The sequence below is a fragment of the Pongo abelii genome, chromosome 11, assembly GCF_028885655.2.
Source record: "Pongo abelii isolate AG06213 chromosome 11, NHGRI_mPonAbe1-v2.0_pri, whole genome shotgun sequence".
Lineage (NCBI taxonomy): Eukaryota > Metazoa > Chordata > Mammalia > Primates > Hominidae > Pongo > Pongo abelii.
Genome location: NC_071996.2, coordinates 23,945,282 through 23,968,553, shown reverse-complemented (window position 1 = coordinate 23,968,553; position 23,272 = coordinate 23,945,282). Strand labels below are relative to the sequence as shown.

Below are 23,272 nucleotides of genomic sequence, written 5' to 3'. Positions count from 1 at the left end.
GTAGCTGGATACATAGATTTCAAAATTATAATATTAAGTAAATTGCGAGGTGCAAATGAAAGAACATGACACCATTTATGTGTTGGTTAAAGACAAAGCACTCTTACGTATTGTTCAGGGAGATAAATATGTATGGCAAAAGTTTAAAAACATTATTTATGTATAGGAATGATATACACCAGATAAGTAAAGTGTTTACTTCTAGGTATGATGGCAGATGAATGGGATCAGAGAAGAATGCAAAAGGAGCTTAAGTTATATCTGTAATATTCTACTTTTAAAAATGTCTAAGTGTTTACATATAATTACAACATACCAAGCTGTAATGGCTCAGTGTATTTCTCTAGTTTTCTTAGTATGATTAATAGCCAGATAGATGTTTTTCACCATGGGATCCTCAAAGGCTAGGGGTTGGGTGGCAGTTCCTCAGGACCCTAGGTAGGAAAAAAGAAACCCATGCAGCTCGACTTTGAACCCGAGCCTTCTCGTCTCTTCAGACCCCTTCCAGCTGCCAAGAGGGCAGCTCCTTAGGTCACCTCAGCCTGGATATGTTGACATTCACCATCTTCTGGGTGTGGTCCTCCCCTGCACCTTACCATGCACCCTAAGTAAAGCTCCAGCTGGGAAAGTCTTTCAGTTTGCCTAGGAATCTAGTGACTTACGTAATTATCCTTAGTTAGAAGCTTAGAGAGAAGAGGATCATTTACGTATAAGTGATAGGACCCTCAGAATTCTTTCTTCTCTAAAATGAGGTCACTAATCCAGTTGTCATTCAACTATCTGTTAATATTTCAATGATGTGAGTCTAGCTGTAACCAAAAAACACAAGGTTAACCTCAGGATTCATGCAGAAGCTGCTTGAAACCTAGTCCCATCTATAGTCGTGCAGCCAGGATTGTCAGGAGTCTACAATGTCAAATAAGGCAGTATAATTGCTTCTGTTGAAGGTAAGAGGAGGGTGGGGAGAGAGGAAGACATCAAATTCCTCTGAAGCGGGTAGAGTTCATCAACCCTAACTTCATTGTAAGCTTCATATAGGAGAAATCATTATGGTCCCTCATTTTCTTAAGGTTTGACAGCTTTCTGACAGCTTCCAATAAAAACAAAATAAGCTGATTTATGATAAAGCAGGAGAGTTTCCAGATATATACTAGAACCAAAAACAGAACCAAAATTTGTAAGCGGGGGTGTCTAGAAAGAAACCAAAATCACTCTTTCCCTTTCTCAAAATTCAAATCCCTCCAGCAGAGCCCTCATATTTTCAATTCTTAAGAGCCAACCCGGGCTTCCACCCTGACTCTCATCACTACCACACCCATGTGTCTCTCCTCTCTCCGTCTCCGAGACGCCAGTGAACCACCTGGGCTTGGAATTCAGAGCCCCGGAGCACCTTGCAGTACTTGCCCGAAGCAACGCGCCAACAGCGGGAGGGAGACGCAGACGCGAAGACCGGCGAGAGGATGTGCGGTGGGAGTAGCTGCGGGGTCTGCAAGCAGAGGAGCGCGCACAACGCTAAATCGCGAAACCAGAAATCCCGATCCTATCGAGACCCATCAGCTTTTCCCATCAGGGAACGAATGCGCAGGGGAAACTAAATGCGTAATTCAAGCTCTGTTTTCCCCTCCCCTCCAAAGGTGAGGTGGGGGAACGCATCTCGTTAGCTCATTACAAAGCTTTCCGTGGGAAATTCCCTCTTCCTAATGCGTCTGTCTTCCAACTCCTATTAGCATCCTTCGGCAGCGGCCTTTGAAAATCTTTAAATTTCAATACCTCTACTCGTTTCCCAAATGGGGGAAAGGGAAGAGAAAGCCGGAGGTAGAGAGAATTTCCTTTCCCTTTCCCTCCCAGGTAGCCAAAGCGCACCGCAGCGGCTTGGCTGCCTAGAGGAAAAGCGCCAGAGCGGGGCAAAGACCCGCCCAGGCTGCTCTTATAGGCGAGCGCGGGGCGGGCCTGGCTGGGGGCGGTGCCGCGCGGCCCCGCTCGCCTATAAGGAGCTGTCCGCCACCCGGGTGCTGATTCCAGCTCTCGCGCCCGACGAGGTGGATTTGGCTGTCCACCGAGCTCCGGCGCCTGTCGTTCTAATTGGGTTTGGATTTGCACCGTTAAGGAGGGGGGAAGAGAAAGAAGAGGAGAGCGAGGAAGGCGAGTCCAGCTAGCGGCTGTTGCGGGGACCGTAGCCCCAGCTGCAGCTCCGAAGAATCCCCCGCCACGGTTTCGGTGGAGCGTCTGGGCACGGGATGGAGTGAAAGAGCGAGTGCCTCTCCAAGGGGGGGTGGGAGGGGGTCAGGCGGTGCAGAGGAGAGAGAGAGCGAGAAGAAGCCGCGGCTGGCGACTGCGAATTTGGGATTCGATTGGGAGGGACCACTCACTCGGGGGAAATGGATTCTGTACCACGGCTGACCAGCGTTTTGACTTTGCTGTTCTCCGGCTTGTGGCATTTAGGATTAACAGCGACAAACTGTGAGTACGAGGAGCTGGGGGCGGGTAGGTGAGGTGGAAAACGATCGCATTCAGAAAGACAATCAACTGTCTAAGCGTACTTGATTGTGTCTGCTTTGGGCAAAGGAAACGGAAAAAAAAAATGCTGATCAGTGTGGTTCCATCACTCCAACCATCCCAAAAGTTAGTAGAGCTCAAATGAGCCAACCCTGCTGGATTTCCTCCCTTCTTCCGTTATCGCAAAGTTCAAGGGATAAAGAAAGGTTTCTCTTCCCTTAACCTCCTGCTAGCTCCGCGTTCCATGCCTTCCTGATCTCAGCCAGTGCTTTTTCCGGAGAAGGGCCCCCGGTTCAGACAGAATGCACTGGGAGCTGAGCTTCCTGGGATGGAGATGCTCCCAGCCACCGTGCTCGGTGACAGTGGCTCATCTCTGAATGCAGTGCCTCGGATTTGCGGTATGCCAAGCGCCCCACGATACGTGGCTCTGCGTTCTGCCCTAGGCAGAAGGCTCCAGTTGGGGTATCTTGCAACCAATGGGCACCAGTTTAACAGGATTGGGAGTTTTGGCCTAAGAGTCATAGACCAATGTTGTTAACCACAAGATCAATGGCTGCCCCTATTACAGGAGGAAGAGCTTTGATGCACACCCCACCCCAAAAATCTTTGTGCCTGTGAACACTAATGAGTATGCACTAAGTATACACTCTGTCGTCCAAGCTCTAACCTCGGCAAGTGCAGGACATTTAATTTAATAGGCAGGAAGGCTGGACTCCCGGGGATCCACCAACTGCACTATATATTTAAAGAATCCAGTCCATCAAACTTGAATAAATCTCTGGAGCTATGAGAGGTTCAGGCTCAATTTCTCAGCTGCCTCTCTAGGCGAGGAGGGGAAGTTTTTCCAGCTCTGGGACTTCCTAAATGAGAAAGAATGCAATTAAGCCATCTGTGTTGTTTCCAAAGATGGTTTATCAAGGTCCCTCAAGTTTCTGGGCTTGCTCCCATATCCCTTATCCCTGTCATGAAGCTCAGAAGCATTACCCATATTGGAACAGTTTTATTTTTTAGTTTTTGTAATTTGCATTATCATGGTTAGAGAACAGTATGAAGATTACTTACCACATGGGGACCTTTCTACCTCACTCTCCACCCACTTAGGTCCTAGAGGACCCTGTGCATTTATCCTCAGAGTTATGTCTCAAGGGAAGACAATTGGACAAATGTAGTGTATAGAAAAATGTTCAAAACTGAGCCAGTGTTTCTATCTGTGGTTGGAAGTTTTGGAGGGCCAGCATCTATAGTTAGTCGTAATGCCTTATACAGATTGTATTAAAGTTTGTATTCTACAGGAAGGCTAAAGGGATCATCCTCTCTAAGGGAGGATCGAAAGGGCCCTGGTTCAGAAATTATTTCAGAGAATATGTAGGAGCCGTTGGAATCTGAGTTTTTTTCTTTTACTTCTTCATCTCATTCTCTTCCACCTCCTTCTTCTTCTTCTTCTGTGAAATTGTTCCCGTGGTGCTTTAGAAAAAGATCTAAGTGGTTAGTAAGAGGAGGTAAGGCACAGTGCTGGGCTATTTTTCTCCACCTTCTAGAACACTAGAGGTCAGTATTGTCCTAATGATCCAAAGGCGTGGCAGCTAGCTAGCTGTGTTTTCCCTTCAGCACAGTTACCTATCTGAGAAGAGTGAAAATACTTTGAAAAGCCACAAAGGTGGGGGTGAGAGATAAGGGTAAAAAAGACAGAACATACTCCATAGGCATATGGCTGTGGACTTCCTAATGCAACACCTTTTCTTAAGAGCCAGTAAAATAAATATTGTAGAATAGCATTTTTTAAAATTAATTGAATTATGGTTAATGTGTTTTAATAATGCTCATAAAACCTAAATGACATGGATTTAAGACTCATGCTTATCATTACCGATGCAGTAATAAAGCTAATTCTGAACATTTAAAATGAAACTGTGATAATGAGCTTTAGTATTTTATCAGTGACAGTTTAATTTCCCTATTTCCAATCAGCATTTCAATTGAATGCTCACTGCTTGCTAAATATTTTGAGGTCAATGTTCTTAAGGAATAATCACTAATGATATTATGCTGTACAAAACCTATTAATTGAGTGAATAATAGAACAGCAGAAAAAAAATTAGCTCTGAAATTGGTATATTTTGGTGTCTTCATAATCTATGATGCAGAAGCTCTAAGAAATATGCATTAAAATTCCACAATTCCTTTAGATTTCTACTGACCACACGCTTTATTCATTAAATATAGGACTTGGGTTTATTTTTGTCTATAATCAATTAATATTTGTATACATACACTAAACATTAGCAATTTATTTTCAAATAGTCACTTCATAAAAGTTTATTTGGAAATTTTTTTTACAAGATTATTCTTCCTATATTTTGAAGTAATATGTCATGACATTGGTGACAGTAGCCTTCAAAATGGATTTATTAACCCAATATTTTCCATAGTATATAGTTACACTTGTGGACTTTGTCCAGGTATACATAACTTTTAATTGTTTTTATTATTCTTATAATAATATGTTGTTGGTGGTTGTTACTGTGATGTGGTGTGTATGTGTGTGTTTTGTGTGTGTGTGTGCACATGCATTTACATTTCTCATAATCTGACCAAAGCCTGGGCTTTTAACTTCAAAGGAAAGATGAATGCTTGCCCAGTTATAGATTTTATAAGTTTCTAATTGAACAAAATTAAAATAAAGTCAGGTTAGAAGGGCCAGCTTCAGTACAGATATTATGAATCTGTGCAGAGAACATAATTACTTACCAGTAATAAAAACTGCAGAAATTCCCTCATTTCAGATTTTCAGGATATTAAATAGCTACAATTCTTCCTTTGGGTTTACCCTGAGGGAATTAGTTAACTTCAAATGTAGATATAGTAGGCCAATGTTTAATGAAAAATCATTTTACATATAATATTAACTCTTTTGACACAAGAAGAAGTGATATGACTTGATAGTTGGTTAAAGTGAAACTGGGAGTTCGAAGAGCTGAGGAGTTCTAGCCCTAGTTATGCCACAGCTAAGGGTTCAAATACCTACTATGTTATTCAACCTTATAGTGCTCCCAGGCTTGAGTATAAAACAACAATTGAGGTATGCATCTACTCCAAAACAGAACAGCAGGTAAATATGTTACTGAGAAAATTCTTTAAATATTAAGTATGTTAAGAGACGATTACAGTGATAAAATGTGCATTCAGAAGATAGCAGGAATGCATGGAGCACATATGGGTCACTATTTACTATTTTTAACAATAAGTATACGTTGTGCGATTATAAAGAGCTTTACTTTTGAGCAATACATCACTTTGAATGATTTCCAAGCGCAGTATCTAAGTTTGTTGCTACATATTAGGGTCACACAAATACAGCCTTGAGAGAGGGATCAAAAACTCTTCATTCTAGCTCATTCATCTCACATAGAATTTCATCTAAGATATGTGATGACTTCAATCAGATTCATAAGGCTCTTCAAATAAGGAGATGAACTATACTTTGAGTTATCTGAAGCTTATGCACAAACTCAATCAATAGATAATATTAAAAATAAACAATCACGCTGGTTTTTTCAGCAGCAACTTTTTGTGGCATTTGCAGTCGGCACAAGTAAAGGAAGCACTCCAATGCTCATTTGGAAGAGTCCTAAAGATTTTCCTTTTGTTGAATTGGCTTATCTTTGACAGTACATATGAACTCTTTTTCCTTTCTCTTCACATAGTCCCCCATCTCAAAACTAAATTGATATTTCTGCAATTGGGAAATGTATACCAAACCCTAGACTAGCAATTTCCACACAAGTTCAAAATTATGAGAAAATTAGTTTTATTATGAAAACCTTACTCTCCTTGTTTTTTTTTTTTTTTTTTTTTTTTTTTTGTTCTAATGAATGACTATCCTCTAAATTGCAGTTTTCTTTCTTTTTCCTTTGTTCCTCTGTCCAATTTCATTGCTTTCTTTACTGGATCTCGGTTTCCCTTTACTGAATCACTTTATTTCTTAAAGCCCATTTGTTAAAAAAACAAAGTAATGTGATGTTATTTGAAATGCCCCTAAAACCTTCAGTTGGTGATTCAGAGTCTCCGAGTTGATAAGCCAGAACTTCACTCAAATATTTCCTGTGTATAAAATGATAATTATCCCCCTTAGATGAGAAGGTGGAGAAGAGATCTAGTTACCTAAAATCCTAGAGGACAATTGCAATTCACTCAATAGGACTTTATTGAAAGGTTGCAGTGTACACATTTGGAGCCAATAATGACATTTTTAATTCATAAGGGAAGTTTTCTTCATTCATCAAAACTCTGCCACTTTCTGGATGGTGACCTTGTAGAGGTTACTTAGTTACCCCAATGATCTTGCTGTATGAAACGAAGAAAATGGATTAGATCATTATTATTAACATCCTATTTACTTTTAATGCAATTTGTCTTTAAATGCTGATGTTGCCTACTGATCATTTTATTTGGATATTTCTGGGATGATTATATTCTAACATTGTAAAGCAATTATAATTAGAATAACAATATAGTAGGGTTTTAATCCCTACCAACTTCTATATACTTATCTCTCACCTTATGTTGTGTCCACATAAATTACCAAGGCAGTACAGCTAGGTATACTTACAGATCCAGTTTACAGATGAGTAGATTCAAGGTTAGTAGAAGTTAATGATTTCCTCAAGATCACAGATCTAAACAATAAAAAAATCAACATCTGGACCTATATTTATCTATTTTCAAACACCAAACTCTTTGCAAGATATGAAACTTACTCCAAAACATTCACTTTGACACTGTGTATATACATATCTGTGGAAACTTGACATGGGTTCTTTATGGTTAATTTCTGCAGCTCTACCCATGGCAAAGGGCATGAGAGTAGCAGTTCGCACCACAGCCAACTCCTGAGTCACACCTAAAAGAAAAAAAAAATGGTGATCTAGATTTGATGCAAAATGCTAAACATCACAATGACCAAAGATAAGAGCCTCATCTGGATGAGCACTTGATGCTTTATTTTTTATGAGCTTTGATTTAAAAAGTTGATAGGGAAAGGACACAGCCTTGATGAGGACTTGTGAATCCCTTTCCTACACATACACAAACACACAGTACCATGAAAGGCACATGTTAACATTACGGCTTGTAAGTCTACAGATGTCAGACCAACAAGTATTAATTAACTAGTAGTTATGAATTCCTTGGCCTAGCACAGGACTGACCCTGATCTGGCTCTGACTAAACCTCATATTCACCACTCCTCCAACACAAATTTATGAAACTCCTTCACATTCCACAAACAAGCTATGTTGTCTCAAATCTTGCATTTATTTTCATAGACAGCCTGCTTGGTCTAGAATACTCTTTTTCGTTTGTTATCTTCTCTCACTCTCTCCCTGCTATACATACATACATACACACACACACACACACACACACACGCCCAGAAATATTTTTCTCAGGCATATCAAGTGCCCCTATATATTACATTTCCATAACACTAACAATCCTTGTCTCCTCAACTAGGATGCAAAGTTCTCTGATGGTCATATTTCATTTGAAAGTCTATATTGAATGCGTAAAACACTGGGCAAGTGAAAGGATGAGAGAATAAATGATTGGTTTCCTGCTAAGACTGCTTATTTCTAAACTAAAATTCTCTCTTGGCTCTATTGCTAGAATATTACTTTTAAAATTTGTTTCATGTTTATTTTTGAAACAAGTACAACTAACTACTGTTTTGGAAATACCAAGAAGCGGTTAGCTATTAAATGAAAGAACAGAAGTTCAGATCACCTGATTGGATGCGGGAGCTGAAAAACGAGCCCCTGCAGCTATGGAAGCTTTCATATTTCCAGACTTCATTGCTATGATGGTCTTATTGATGTATCACATGGCCATTTGTTCCTAACAGAGGAAGCCTCTCCATCCACTGACTTCAGTATCAAGTTGGAGCCAATTTTATTAACTTGCTTTATGGAATTTTAATGAGTGTTGCTTATAGAATCTAAAAAAAATACATAATCACATTGCTATAAAAACTATTTTATAGCCCAAGGATCAGTATAAAAAGGAGAAGTTTGGATTATACTCAATGGGGCTTTATTAACAAATTATTGAAAAGATCTCTCTTTTTTTATTGCAAACCTACACCATTACCCTGATAACATGATTCCATGAATCTCATGTCATCTTTTTAAGCTGTGGTCAAGAGCAGATTTAAATGTTAATAGTTTTTTTGTGTGTTATGTATTTGAAAACATTATTTTAGAACTACAGTTTCTCTTTGCTAAACTCAAGTTTGTCTATGAATCTGGAGAAATAATAATGAATAAGAAAATATGGTCCATAACCTCAAGAAACTTTGAACACTTTGTAGTTAGAAAAATAAACCTTTAGTCATGTCAGAGTGACAAATGCTATGATAAAGGTAAACATGGCATGCACTTTAAGGCACAAAATGAGCATCTCATACTGGCTGGGACATCAAGGTATGCTCTTTGAGGAAAAACAAATTCATCTAAGATTTCAACAGTCAGACTTTGCTATCTGGAGAAGCTGGAGAAATGGGAGGGGGGCAGTTATTACTTGGTATAGGGATAGAAGAAAAAATTAGAGTTGTAGGTAAGCATGAGAGTCTTTTATTTTTAAAGCTATGGAGATTCATTGAACGTTTTAATACAGGTAATGATTATAGACAGATTTTTTGCTTTAAAAAAATTACTCTGTGAAGGATAGACTGGAATAGACCAAGACTGGTGGTAAGAAAACCAGTTAAGAGATGATTACAATAACTCAAGTGACAATTAGTAAGACCTTAAATAAGGAAGGATAGATATATCAGAATCTACAAAAGTTACACAGCATTGGAAAAAAAAATAATGGCCAAGTAAATTTAAGACCTAGGCATATATGAGCTAGTGAACTCACAGAAGGTACAGATTTGTGGTTAAAATGTATTCTATAGCTGTTTCTATTGTTTTTGACAAATGAGAGGGATAGATGCTAGAAAAGGTACTCAGTTCTCTGAAATGAAGTTCTTCTCTGGGAATACCAAACGACCGTATTCTCAGTGCAGTATATTTCATATTTGCATGACATTGTATAGCACATGCTGTCTCTATCCATCATCCTGATGCATCTTCTAGTCTGTAAATTATGCTGGTTTTTGTCAGCAGAATGAGAACTAGTCATTAAGGAATGTGTAATTAAACCTCAACATCCCAGTTCTCATTCCCCCTCTGACGGGGGTAAACCAGGGATCATTACTGCTATCAGGGGCTGCTCAGTGGAAAGAGAAACAAGGGGAAGTTGGGTGTGCTACGCTGATGTGCTATCATTGGTAATTGATTTGCTGGCATAAATTCCATGTCTCTACATTTCTAATTGCTTTTGTGCATATTCTTGGGGTTTGATTAATGCCATCTGTTCACAGGATCAGCTGAATTGATAGAGTTTTAAAGGATGACAACAGTAATGTTGAAGATAGAAAGAAAGTGAAGGGAAATGCCAAAACACTGCTTGTGATGTATATTATTTTTAACTATCCACCTTTGGAAGCAGAAATATCCTTCTAAAGGAAATCCAAAGCAAATAGCAGTCTAAAGAAATGTGCCAAACAGACAGATGTTATGTAGGTATTAGTCTAGGCCACTATTTACTGAATAGGTGGGTTCAGTTGTATCTCTGTTTTCCCCTCCCTCCCTTCTTCTCACACTTTCTTCTTCTCTTTCCCATTCCTTTTCTTCTGTCTTGTGACCATGCGGTTTTTATATTACCATTGACTTTTCCCTGAGGAGATGATTCTCTTCCAGATGTAAGATAAAAGGGTAAGAAATCTTTGAGATTCCAGTGCTGCCTTGCTAAACAACATGGGCATAGTCAGCAAAAGTGAAACTTCCAGGCAAGACCTGTTACTGATGCAGGCCAGACATGGGGCTGGTCCCCACAGGGAACCTGGGAAGGCCCCTTAATTGGAATGCTCCATCCAACTCTGTCCCCAAACAACCCTTCTGCTAACTCCATTAATCTCCTGAATCTGTAAATATGGGTGGAGTTGTGTGGGGAAGGGAGCCTTCCAATTCATATAGATAAGCTTTAAGACACAGAGCCCCACTGAGTATAGGAAAGCAAATCTATATGGTACTTGACAGAGAAACAGACCTTTTCCAGGAAAAAAAGTCTGTGGAAGAGATAGTACTGGGTATCTGGAAAAAGGAGGATAATGTTTTGAATCTGGAAGGAGAAAGAACAGGGATGTTCTAGGTATGCAAAACAAGTGTTGCCACTTTCCTATTTTTGCCCAGGCTGAACCCCTCCCTCATATTACATGGCCAAAAGTGCAGTAGATGGCCAATGGGGAGATGAAAAAGGACAGTGAGAAGGGCATATGTCACACAGTTTGGGATTGATTTAATTCTCATTCTGTGAATATGTTCTGTGGATACTAACATGCACCTTGCAAAGTCTGTAAGTATGAGTGACTCTGCATAAAATACATATAATGTGGACATCCAATCATTATACCTGTTATAATTATTAATGAAACTCAACATGGATTTTCTCATAATAACTTATAATACTATGTAGGGCAAGGACAGCTACATTTCCATTTTCAAACAAAGTCTGGCCCACTTCCCCTTCATCTGGGTAATCAGATGGGTGAGTCACTGCTAAGACAAATAGAAATTTGTTCTCATTTTATCTCCCATGTAAACAGACTATGAGTAGAGTCTACCTCCACCTGACAGAGAAACATCACCATTCTGGATCCCTCACCTAGTTCCTGGGTTGGGTCATAGCATAATCACTGCTTCTAGGCCTTGGCCAGTGAACCTGCTTGCTGAGAAACTCACAAAAGGAGCCCCATAAGAGTGGGGGAAACAAGCTTCATCTAGAGAAGTAAGGAGCACAGCCCCTCCAAAAAACTGAATAGGGCAATGGAGAATATGTCAGCATTATGGCAGAAAGATCCTTAAACAGACCTTAAGTAAACCCATGATCCTGGGAAGGAGTGTGTGTGACAATGTTCTCAGCTCCCTAAGACCACCATTTGCAGGGGATTCAGGCAGATGGACTTAGAATTGGAAAGTTGAGAGAGCCACGTTGCCCTCCTGTGTACTACTGAAGTCTGTTTCTGGTGAATAAATGGCATAAGTATTCCTATTTTCCTGTTGATTTTGGGTTAAAAATCAGATGCTGCATCATAATTGATGAGTTAAGACATGTTATCCACAAGTCCTCCCTCCCTTCCCCTCGCCTCCCCTCCCCATCCCCTCCCTCCCTTCCTTCCTTCCTTCTTCAGATATTTATAAAATGCTTAGTGCCCATCCATTTATCTGTACACTTCTGAAATATTTTTGTTCATGGCAAAACAGTTGATAAGAAGAAAGATTAGAATTGCCATCCACATAGCTCCAGAGAAAACCACAACAAAAGGTAACCGTATCATCTCAAAGCAAGGTCATAGCGCTGTGACTCACCCTTCCATCATTCCTTTACTTTTGCTCCATGTATGAAGTATCTCTTATTTTTTAAGTCTTTTCCACCTGCTCCTTTATCTTCGATATTCTTCCCCAACATTCTGATCTGCCTTTTTTCTAATCCTCTTTTCTTCCTTCTCTTTCCTCTCCTCTCTCTTCCCCATGTTCTTCTACTCCTTTCCTTTCTTTCTATCTTCTTCCTCTCCATCTCTTCCTTCTACCTCCCTTCCCTCACTCTTCCTGTTGCAATTAACTTTTACTAAATGACTTGTTTTTATGTTTTATGGCATAAGTTAATGCTTTTCAAACTTTTCCACTGAAGTGCTGCTCACTGGAAAATAGAGTGCAAGGGAACCCAGGGGATTCTAAGAGCTCAGCTTCAAATGGCCACTGAAGCATGTAATTTCTTGAATTTTATCTTCAACACTCAGGCAAATTTGCATTCAGCTCCATATTATATCCACGTTTATACTATAATAAAATATTTTCCCCAAATCCCCAATTAAAATTGATGACCCAAGTTTATTAACTTAACCCAAGGCAGAGGGCTGCATAATCCCAGGGGCAAAGGCTTCAGTTTTTTGGCTCTTTCTCCCTATTTATGTTTTCCAGTATTCCTGTATCACAGAGTCCTACTTCGTGGTCTCTCTCCTCGTCTCAGAACAACAGGTTGCTGCATTTCCCATGATGAACTGTTAATCTGTGAACTGCATATTATGATTAATCAATAATGGGGAGTAAGAAAGACATTAATTCACAAGAGAAAAGGAAACCCACAGACTGGCTTAGTGAACAGAAACTGTTCACTAAGCTGTGGATGAGCTGTGGGTAAAAAGAAACCCCAGTCCCACCCCAAGTCTTCAGATACTGCTCACCCCTGTTACGGTCACCTGGGACTATGCTGCCACATCCATGAGTTGTACCTTTGAGTGAATGGGCTCTGTCAGTTTACAGTAATGGGGTCAACCAGGGCAGATGCTTTCTGATTGGAGATAGGCTGAAACCACCAGGATATTGAAAGATTAATGCCTCTGATTCTACAACAATCAGGAACCCTTTGACACAATTCAAAGAAATGAAACCAAGCAGATTGGAATGCTGGAACACTGGAGATTAGAGATAAAGTTAAGTAATGTGCTTCTTTCTCGGCAGGGTTTCAAACCTACACTCTGTGCCAAGGTTGGTACTTGGTAAGATTTTACTCTATTTGTTACCAACAGTCCTATGAGACAGTTGTTCTTTTCCCCATTCTAGGGTGAGGATATACTGGCTTGGATGGTGTGGTAATTTACCCAAGATTAAATAGTTATAGGTGGTCACACTGGGATTTTAACCCACTTTTCCCTGGCTCCAAAACTCATACTTTGAAAAATTTTATCTGCTGTTTCATTGAACTCAACACAAAGGCTTAGCTATTGTTAAACTCCAGCAGATAATTCGTCCTAGCAGAGACAGTCTTTCCCTATAATCCATGGTGAGAAAAGTCTCATGTGTCTAGACCCACAGATTCTGCCCCAATCTTCAGGCCATCTTATTGCAGTCTTGCAGAAGGCTCCTTCCCCATATCTAGAAGTCACTATGGCAACCAGTTCCTGTAGGTTAGCTGTTTATGAAAGTTGCTTGTATTGCTCACTAAAGCTTTTCACCAACTTTTTGTGGCCAGGCTTCATGCTTTCACTGATGGCCTTGTGGATTTCATGATCAGTGCACACTATTAGGGTCTCTTCCTGAGACTCCCCCGTCACTAAGTGCAGTATTTTTTATCACTACATAATATTTCACCCCTAAAGAATACTGCAGCCCTAGAATTTGTTACATGGATTTTATCTTTAAATTCTGCTCTCCCATGTTCATTGTAGCATTATCTACAATAGTCAAGTCATGAAACTAACCTAAGTGTTCATTAGCAGATTAATGGATAAAAAGTGCATAGTATAAAAACACAACAGAATCTAGTCAACCTTGAAAAAGAAGGAAATTCTGTCATTTGTGACAACATAGATTAACCTGGAGGACATTATGCCAAGTGAAACAAGCCAGTCACAGAAAGACAAACACTACACAAACTCACTTATATGTGGAATCTGAAAAACTCAAATCCCTAGAAGCAGGAGCTAGGATGGTTGTTGCCAGGGTCTGTAGGTGTAGAGAGGGATGGGAGATGTTGGTCAAAGGGTACAAAGTTTCACTTAGAAATGCAGAATAAGTTCTAGAGCTCTTTTGTACAGCAAGGTGACTATACTTAACAATAATATATTATATACTTGAGAATTGCTGAGAGTAAGATTTAAATATTTTTACCATTTCACACTGTATACATATATCAAAACATTATGTTGTACTCCACAAATACATACAATTTATAGAGACCAATTAAATAAACCATAAAATTTTGTACTAATTAGAAAAACCTTATTCCTGACACTTAGATAATAGTTTCAAACAAGGTAATTATTGGATGCATTCAGATCTGTTCTTTGTCTTCACACTGCAAGATTCATCCCCAAATCCAGACCATAAGCTGTTTTTACCTAATAGGGATAGACAGAAGGTTAGGTTTCACAAGTGTATACCCAATTCCATTATTTTTCCACTGACTGTCACTGACTAGTGCTCAATGATAGGTCCCTGTCCGACTGGCTTTGGAGCATCCCGTTGGTAGGCAAGGACCAGTGCTTGTACATACCTGCTTTCATTGTCAGCTGTATGGAAAGCCACAGCAGTAAATGCTTTGTTTTATTCTCAAGTTCTCATGAGTTTGTCCCTTAGGCCTGCTGCTTGGCTTGGTTGTGAGGCCTGTCTTTGGGTCTCCTGTATCTTCTATTTCAGCTATTGTCTTGACTCAGTGGATCTGCTTGCTTGGGTTTAGAGAGGCGAAATAATTTGCTCAATGTCCAGTGCCTTACAGTCTTGCCTGTCTTCTGCGTCAACAACGGGAACTATCGAAAAAGGACACAGTATTCTGAGGCTGTTCACACTGAGGCAATTAATCAATGTAGTGTTCTAGCTCTCAAAAAGAATTAGCCTTTCAAGGAATAAAGCCTTAAATATTTAAATTTTGTTTTAAAAGCAGAACCTTTTGGTTTACTAAATGAAATCTTACATATGATTTTAATATGTAAAATAAATTACAGGAGCAGCTTTGAAGAAAATAGAATGAAGGGCCTAGAATCCTACCATTCAGCCTGTCCTTCTTCTGATTCTTCATGTAGGTACCATGTGAAGACTTCTGCCTTATTCTTAATTGCAGGAATCTCTAAGCCTACAATTTTATGCAAAAGCAACTAGGTACAAGAACATTTTGAGGAAGAGTGGGGATGGAATCCCTCCTCAGTCATGGTCCATGCCTGGCTGGTGCACAGCAGCAGAGCCACACTGGGTGTGCCCCACCTGCCTGTGCTTGTATTGGTCCAGGAGCTGATGTCTAGGCTGGTAAATACTTCAAATATGATCTCTGCCCTAAGTTACACTAAATAAGCAGGTGCTTTATTCTAAACCATTGTAAATCTGATATATCTTGCTACTATTTTATATGAGTTTCAGGGCAAGACAATCTTATTGGAATTTACTGATTTGAAAAGATGGTAGCTTGTCATATACTTGTGTCCTTATCTTGATATCCTTAGTTTGTGGTTAATAGCTATTTGTATTTTAAATAACTGTTTTGTGAAAGCCCTTGCATTATCTACCTGCATTCCAGGCATTCCCTTGGGACCTCCTCAAAAAAGGGAATCTCATGTTAGCTGTGATTAAATTGCCCATATATAGCATAGTAAATGGCAAAATAACTACTTAATAAATTGAATTGAAGCACAACAGGTTAGGCGAAACCCAAGCATAGGCAGCAAGCTGGGATGAGGGATAATACAGGGCAAACCCCTGAGTGTTGGCTTATAGTGCAGTGCTCCCTCCACCGCCTCAAGCCTCTGTCTCCCAACATCTGTGAAATAAATGGACCTTTGGGCTCCATCAGTGAGGCTATCTCAGTGCTCCCTAATGTTAAGTAATGTGAGTAGAAGTGATGAAAGTATACAAATTAAATAAAATTGTCACACACCTGGATTCAGTCTTCATTTCTGATTCTGGTCAGAATATTAATTTTAAACACATCCTTGAGTGTTTACTTAGAGTGCCATTCATCAGAAAATCCTTTTATTTAGCTCTACACTGCACTCTCTCCTCCCCCCCAGTGAACCCCAAATGTCCCTGCTTTGTATGTGTAATAAAATTTAATATAAGCAATAATTAAATATAGGATGGTATATTTAATGGATTACTCAAAATAATTTAATAATATTAAATAGTATGCACACATATATGTGCATACTCAGATTTTTAATGATTTATTTTTAGTTTTTTTTCATGGTTAGTGCACCTGGTGGAATTGTACATGTGCATATCCGCTATATAAACCACTTGTTCGGGTAACTGTCAAGATTGATTATCCCCCAAGGTCAATATTGACTTGGGTGTCACCTTTGTGAATATTTACCTCTCTAGATAATGAATTTAAATGGGCATTCAGATGGAAATTAATATCTACTTATTTTCTGAAATCAAATGCTGTCGAGAGGTGTGCAGACATGCTCCACCGTGGCTGCTTGTTTCAGGGTGGCGTTCAATAATCATTCTTTGTATTCTGATTTACTGTGGTTATTTTTATACCTCTTTCACATGGTTCTTTTGCCTAACAGATAGATTGTGAACTTCAAATGTATTCAGCCTGACATTTCAGTACCACAATCAGTAGATCGTGATATTTGAGCATATGGATGATAAGTACACATTGGATTAGTGAGCACCTTGGCCTTGGAGTTTATTTAGGGCAAGATACTGTTACCTGAAAAACACAAGGCTCCTTCAACAATTACCTAATTATATAAAGAATACAGGAAGAGACATAAAATTACATAGTAGTTCCTCTGGTCTTGAGGTATTGATTCGTCATTTTGAGATAACCTTACAGTATGCCATGTGTCTTGTAAATATAATGTGTTTGTACATATATATGTATGTTCATACAAATACAATATGTTCAACTCTGTATGCCTGTGTGTGCCTGTGTGCCTCTGTATGCCTGTGTATGTGTGTAACAGTGCTTACTTCTTTACTGGCAGAAGACAGAGACATCTTTGGTAGACAGCTTTTAATATATCAAACCACAAATTCTAAAATTGTGAGACTACAATAGAAATATTTCCTGTTGTTCTTGTTATAACTGTTGTATTAATTTTGGGTACTGGGTCAGAATATATATACTGAGAAATGTTCAACCTTAAAAGAACTAAGGCATTTAAATACAAGTATAATGGTGACAGTTGCTGTATTTTTTTATATATGAGTGGAATTCATATATGCGTTTCTATACAAATATTCATAGGCAGTGCATTCTTGGTTTTGTCCTTTACAAACAAGGAGTATTAGTTTGTCATCCCCGCAAATCTTTTCTAGCCATTGATGGTCTGAGAAAAGACCTGGACTTAGGCAAGCATATCATAATTAAGCACAGACTGTGGCTTAGTAGTCAAGGGAATAAACCACTGTGAAAATTCATTAGTAAAGTTAATCCAAAAAACATCTGAGCAACTGAAACAAAATCAATTCTGGGGAGAATGTATAACTCTATTGATGTTCTCACCCTTGTTGATACATTGTTTAGAGTAAACATTTCTATGTCTTCTGCATAAATATCAATTTTTGCTGGCAAATTCAATTTGACTTATTGGGTTCCTATAGCTAAGTGTTTTGTGGTTCATTGGGAAATGATGTCATTTTGTGTATGAGGAAATAAAAATACCTCACTTGATGGCCAGTGAAAGTCTCATTTTACACACCATCCAATCCTCAGCCCAGGTTAAACACTAATGCCAAGATGGTGCCACTGCTTTTATTTGCTGGGAAGGTTTGAGTCCTAGAAGAAGCCAAAGACATTGGGAGGTTTCTTCGTGCATTATTTTCACGTGTATGGGCACACATGCCTACACATAGCAGACATATACACTTACTGTCAATTAGTTTAGTTTGTGCTTCTTTTTTTAAAAAAGGAATTAACGTGGAGTCAGATTAGTGGTTTTCAATCAGATGTAACTATGCCCCAGGGGACATATGGTAGGGTCTGGAGATATTTTTGGTTGTCACAGCTTGGGGGTTGCTATTGGCATATAGTCAATAGAGATCAGAGATATTGGAAAGAAACATTCTACAATGCATATTGTATTATATGTTGTCTTTTGTCTCCTACAACATATAATTATGTAGCTCAAAATTTGAAGATAATCAAGGGTTGAGAGACTAATTTAGATCTATTAGTGATTTATGCATCATGATGTGTCAAATATATATATATATATATATATAATTTGAGACAGAGTCTCACTCTGTTGCCCAGGCTGGAGTGCAGTGGGGCCATCTCACCTTACTGCAACCACCATCTCCCGGGTTCAAGTGATTTTCCTGCCTCAGCCTCCTAATAGCTGGGATTACAGGTGTGAGACACCATGCCCAACTAATTTCTGTATTTTTCAGTAGAGAAGGGTTTTCACCATGTTGGCCAGGCTAGTCTTGCACTCCTGACATTAGGTGATCCACCTGCCTCGGCCCCCCAAAGTGCTGGGGTTACAGGCATGAGCCACTGTGCCCAGCCAATTAAAAAATTTTAAAAGAGGTTTTCTTCTAGCATTTAGACTTATTGAAAGATATATAAAATAGAAGAGAAATATGACGACATACACTTTCATCCTGGTTCTGCTTACTGGCTATAAAAATTCCTTTTCATTATTTCACATTTTTTCCCAAAAAAGGTGATGATACCCTCCCCAGCTATTTTCTATTGTGAATAACATGAGATAAAGAATATTTTTAAGAAGGTGTAACCATGATTTTGCTGAAATCATATTTATTATACTTTTCATTATTTGGAGGAGTAATGGCCTGGCTGTACTGTCCTCATAGGCTTTAGACAGACAAGGAGAACACGGAGGATATGGGCACAGTGGAAAGAGGGACTGAGAGTACATATCCTGGACTGGGGGTACATATCCTGGACTAGGAACTGCAAAGGTAAATTTCACACCAGTTTTAGGTTTTCAAAGGGTTTTTAAGGTTGGTTTAAATTTCTACCTCTGTTTAAAAATTATCTGGTCAGGACACGTTTTGGCAGGGTGCTATGTGCTATAATGCAATCACTGAAGTCTGTTTATAGTAAAGCACATTCTGTCAAATTTTTTCTTTTTGTAGATCCCCTCTTGCATAAGCATAATTCTCTATCTATCTATCTATCTATCCATCTATCTATCTATCTATCTATCTATCTATCTATCTATCTGTCTGTGTGTCTGTCTGTCTATCTATCTAATCTATCTATCTATCTATCTATCTATCTATCTATCTATCTATCTATCTATCATCTATCTATGTTTGAAAAATGGGATAAAAACTAAAGGTGCCAAAGTTGCCTATGCTTTGGAGGTGATGTAACTACATGTCTCAGGAAAGGCCATGAACCAATCTATTCAGATGACACTCTCTACCTTATTTAGAGTTCAAAGATCAGTTAGATAATAATCCTGGCTTTGATTGCTTATCTTCCCCAGTCCAATATTCAATTTTTAACATCAATTACATTAGAAATAGTCTTTAATTTGTCTTTTCAATGGGAAGAAGATGGATGGCCTTGGTCTCTACTGGATGTCCGCCTTTTGAAAAAGGAAAGTGTTAAAATCAGAAGTAAGAGACTGCAGAGTTGGGAAAAGGACCTTGGAAGTGATGTAGTCCAGCCTACCCTGCATAATGTATATAGATCACCACATTCCCTAAAACATTGCAGATAGTTGACTATTCAATTTTACTTAACCTCCTAAGTGAAGAGGTGGGACCTCACAGGACAGCTCAGTTCCTCAACAAAAATTATACTTGGTAGGACATTCTTCCTTCCACTGTACACAGGTCTGCTCCAAGTACCACCAAACCACTCTCCTTAGCTCTCCTCACTAGACATCTCAAACCAAGCCTTCTTCGTCTTCATCATAGCCACCACACTTCTCTCAATCTTTTCAATCTTTTTATATCTTCTTTTTCTTATTTTTTTCTATGACATGATTCCTTTCCCTTGGACTTCCCATCATCATGTTCTCTTATTTGTAGTATATTCCATTTTGCCAATGTTTTCTTTAAAATATGATGTCTGGAATAGAATGCAATCCTGATTTGTTCTTACCAACCTGTGTGGGCTACAATGTGATGGTCATAAGGAATCCTGGGTGGGAGAGAAGATTCAGTGAGGTTTACAACAACATAAACCTTAAAGTCTAAAATGAAAGTACCAAAAAATTGTATTGTGGAAAGGACATTGTCTCTACTTTCTCTCACTCACTCTTTCACTTACTTGGCCCTCAACTGATGTAAATCGGTCTCTTTACTTTTTTCAGGGATAACTGGTACAATTTTGGGTTTCTCCCAAATTAAGTGAACTTTGAACTCACATCTTACCTTTATCTGCCCAGATCTTCCCCATGGGCCACTTCTTGTCCTCTCTTCTCTAGTCTTAATTAGTATGACTGTCCTCTAAATCCTTAATGCTTGTACAGTATATATTACATCTTTAAGCCCTGTATTATATGCCGTCTTTTATTGGCTTCTACTTCTATTTTCATTCAGAGTATGTTGAACTGCAATCAACGAGAAGAATTACATTTAATATAGCCTCTGTCTATAGCAATAGGAGTACTGCTTACTGTGTGCCAGATCTTATCATTGACATACATTACTACTAATCTGGCTCATGACCCTATATGGTTAATACCATTATTCTTACTTTTTAGATGAATAAATTTAGTTTAGAGTGTCCAAGTAACTTTCTTAACTTTATACAATTATTAAATGGTTTGCCTGAAATCCAGCCCTGGTCTCTGAACCCAAAGTACTGTGTCCTTTATGTTGGAGAAAAGATTTTACAACCCAGGTAAAATGTGAGCTCCTAGCAGTTTGTCAATATATCATTCTAATTAATTGGGGGAAATTTTATTCATTTTACAAATATTTTTAGAACACCAATTCTAAACGAGGAACTGGTCTTAGATATTGGTAAAGAAAGACATTCAATGTCTGAATATAAACCGTGGCTATTTTTTTTCAAACTGTGGGATACAGAGAGTCCCACAGGTCTTGGGTTCCACCTTCCCACGGCCACCCTTGTGGAGGTGATGATTTATATTGGCTCTTTTCTGGTAGTTCCCCAGTGTGCTTTTTCTCTTGCTTAAATGTTTCATAAAGCCATATGGTTGCTCATATCTCCTCAACTGTCGTGATGGTGGATACTGTGAAATGATCTCGATATGTTTGTGGACACATATCCTTCAGGTTGACCTTATCTCAGAAACTAAACTTCTTAATTGTAGCTGTAATCCCAACCCCCCCACAGATGGAAGCAATGATAGTGAGGAAACACACACACATACACACACACACACACACAAATAAGTGAGGCCCATCTTCCTGGAATGTCAATTTCATCCAAAGAGTAAGAAATACACATTATGTATGTATCTTAAAAAATACAAATATGTTCTGGAGTAGAATACAAAATTTCAGGAAACTTTCAAATAAAACATGAGATTTCAAATACGTCTCTGGCTCCAAAATGTGTTCACAGAAACTTGATATCAATGAATTCACTGTTTTCCCACTTCAAGATGCCTCAGGGAAAAAGCAAACAAGCAAGCTTAGTAACAAATACCCTTGATTCAATTTCTGTGGGTCTAGGTAAGTCTTCCACATTGGCCTTCATTCAAATATAAATGTCTTTCTCCAAACTTTGATTTTCTTTTCTTTTCCTTTTTTTTTTTTTTTAATTTTGAGATGGAATCTAGCTCTGTCACCCAGGCTGGAGTGCAATGGTGCAATCTCGCTTCACTGTAAACTCCACCTCCCAGGTTCAAGTGATTCTCCTGCCTCAGCCTCCCAAGTAGCTGGGATTACAGGTGCCCACCACCACGCCCGGCAAATTTTTATATTTTTAGTAGAGACGGGGTCTCACCATGTTGGCCAGGCTGGTCTCGAACTCCTGACCTCAAAGATCCACCCACCTTGGCCTCCCAAAGTGTCACCACGCCAGACCTGGTTTTCTTCAAGCCAGAATTACTAGATAGTGTTACAACACAGAGTGATGTTATAGTTGTATATAATGTCTTATCTCTTAACATCCTCTGATTTAAAAAATGCAATGTGTAGACAATAATAATATTAATAACCTTTTTATTCTAATGACAGTTTTTAGACAATCTCTATTACTGGCTTTATGTGTTGGGGAAGAAGGTAGAATGAAGTAATATTGCCAGAAAGGCCATTCCTCCACTTCCCCCTTGGCAGGCCTCTCACAGAGAGTCTTGCTATGGGTGCTACATTAGGACCCTTAAAAATTCACATTCTGGGTTTAAGAGGTATTGTGAAACCCCTGAAATTGTGCACTCATCACTGTGCATATATCTGCATATTTGCATTTTTCTTGGATAAAGGTATTTATATTTCACCCAATTTCCAAAACGCATCCATGACCCAGAAAAGATGAAGAAAGAAAGGCTCTGAGAGCCTCATTACCCTGAACATTCTCAGGGAGGGGAGGAGGGGACAGCTTTATTCTAGATGCTGGAAATTTAACCTAAATGTGCCTGAGTGGTGTGCCCTTTTCCAGCACCTAAAGGGGTGAGTGTGAGCTCTGGGGTGCTGAAGAGAGTGGAAAAGGGCCCCCCAAAAGGAAAAAGTCTTCTAGAAAATAAAAGACAATGACAGAAAAGGAAAACTTCAGAGATGTCACAATTTGCCAGTGGCAGAGTATGCACATTGCAAACAATCTGGAATTAATAAGAATGAACATTTTTAATACAAAGAAGAGAGATTTTGAAGAAATTACTCAGAGCCTTTCCCTTTGTCCTTTCCTCCACCTCCCCTGATATCCGCTCACAAAAGAGAAAAAAAAAAAAAAAAACAGAGAATAACAGGTTAATATCTAGAATGTGCAAGGCTCTGAATAGCCACCTGACAACAGCCGCCTCCTGCTGAGAAGCCACTGAACCTTAATCATTTTCCATTGCATCAGAAAGAAGATGGCTGAAGTATTCATTTTTTCTTTGAAATGTCAGGTGCCCACAGCAATTAACTAATCATGTTCCTACCAGGTCAAGTTGCAAGAAAAGAAGATGATTGGGTTTTTAATGCTAAGGGGACATTTTAGACATTTTCGTACAAGAAAAGAAGACAATTGGGTTTTTAATGCTAAGGGGACATTTTAGACATAGGGATTAAAAAACGGTTTC

General features: G+C 39.0%; 1 protein-coding gene across 4 annotated transcripts in view; it reads left to right on the top strand.

The window, feature by feature from the left end:
* The window catches only part of CNTNAP5 (contactin associated protein family member 5), a 985,650-nt gene that overhangs the window by 113,590 nt on the left and 848,788 nt on the right, over window positions 1–23,272 (top strand). For 3 of the 4 annotated variants that reach the window (XM_054549187.2, XM_054549186.2, XM_054549190.2), the window contains exon 1: window positions 2,376–2,460. The exons of the other annotated variant lie outside the window; for it this stretch is intronic. In XM_054549187.2, coding sequence (XP_054405162.2) covers window positions 2,379–2,460 — 82 coding nt within the window. In that variant the 5' untranslated portion in view covers window positions 2,376–2,378. Of the gene's footprint in view, window positions 1–2,375; window positions 2,461–23,272 lie in introns of those variants that run through there. 4 annotated transcript variants of the gene reach the window in all.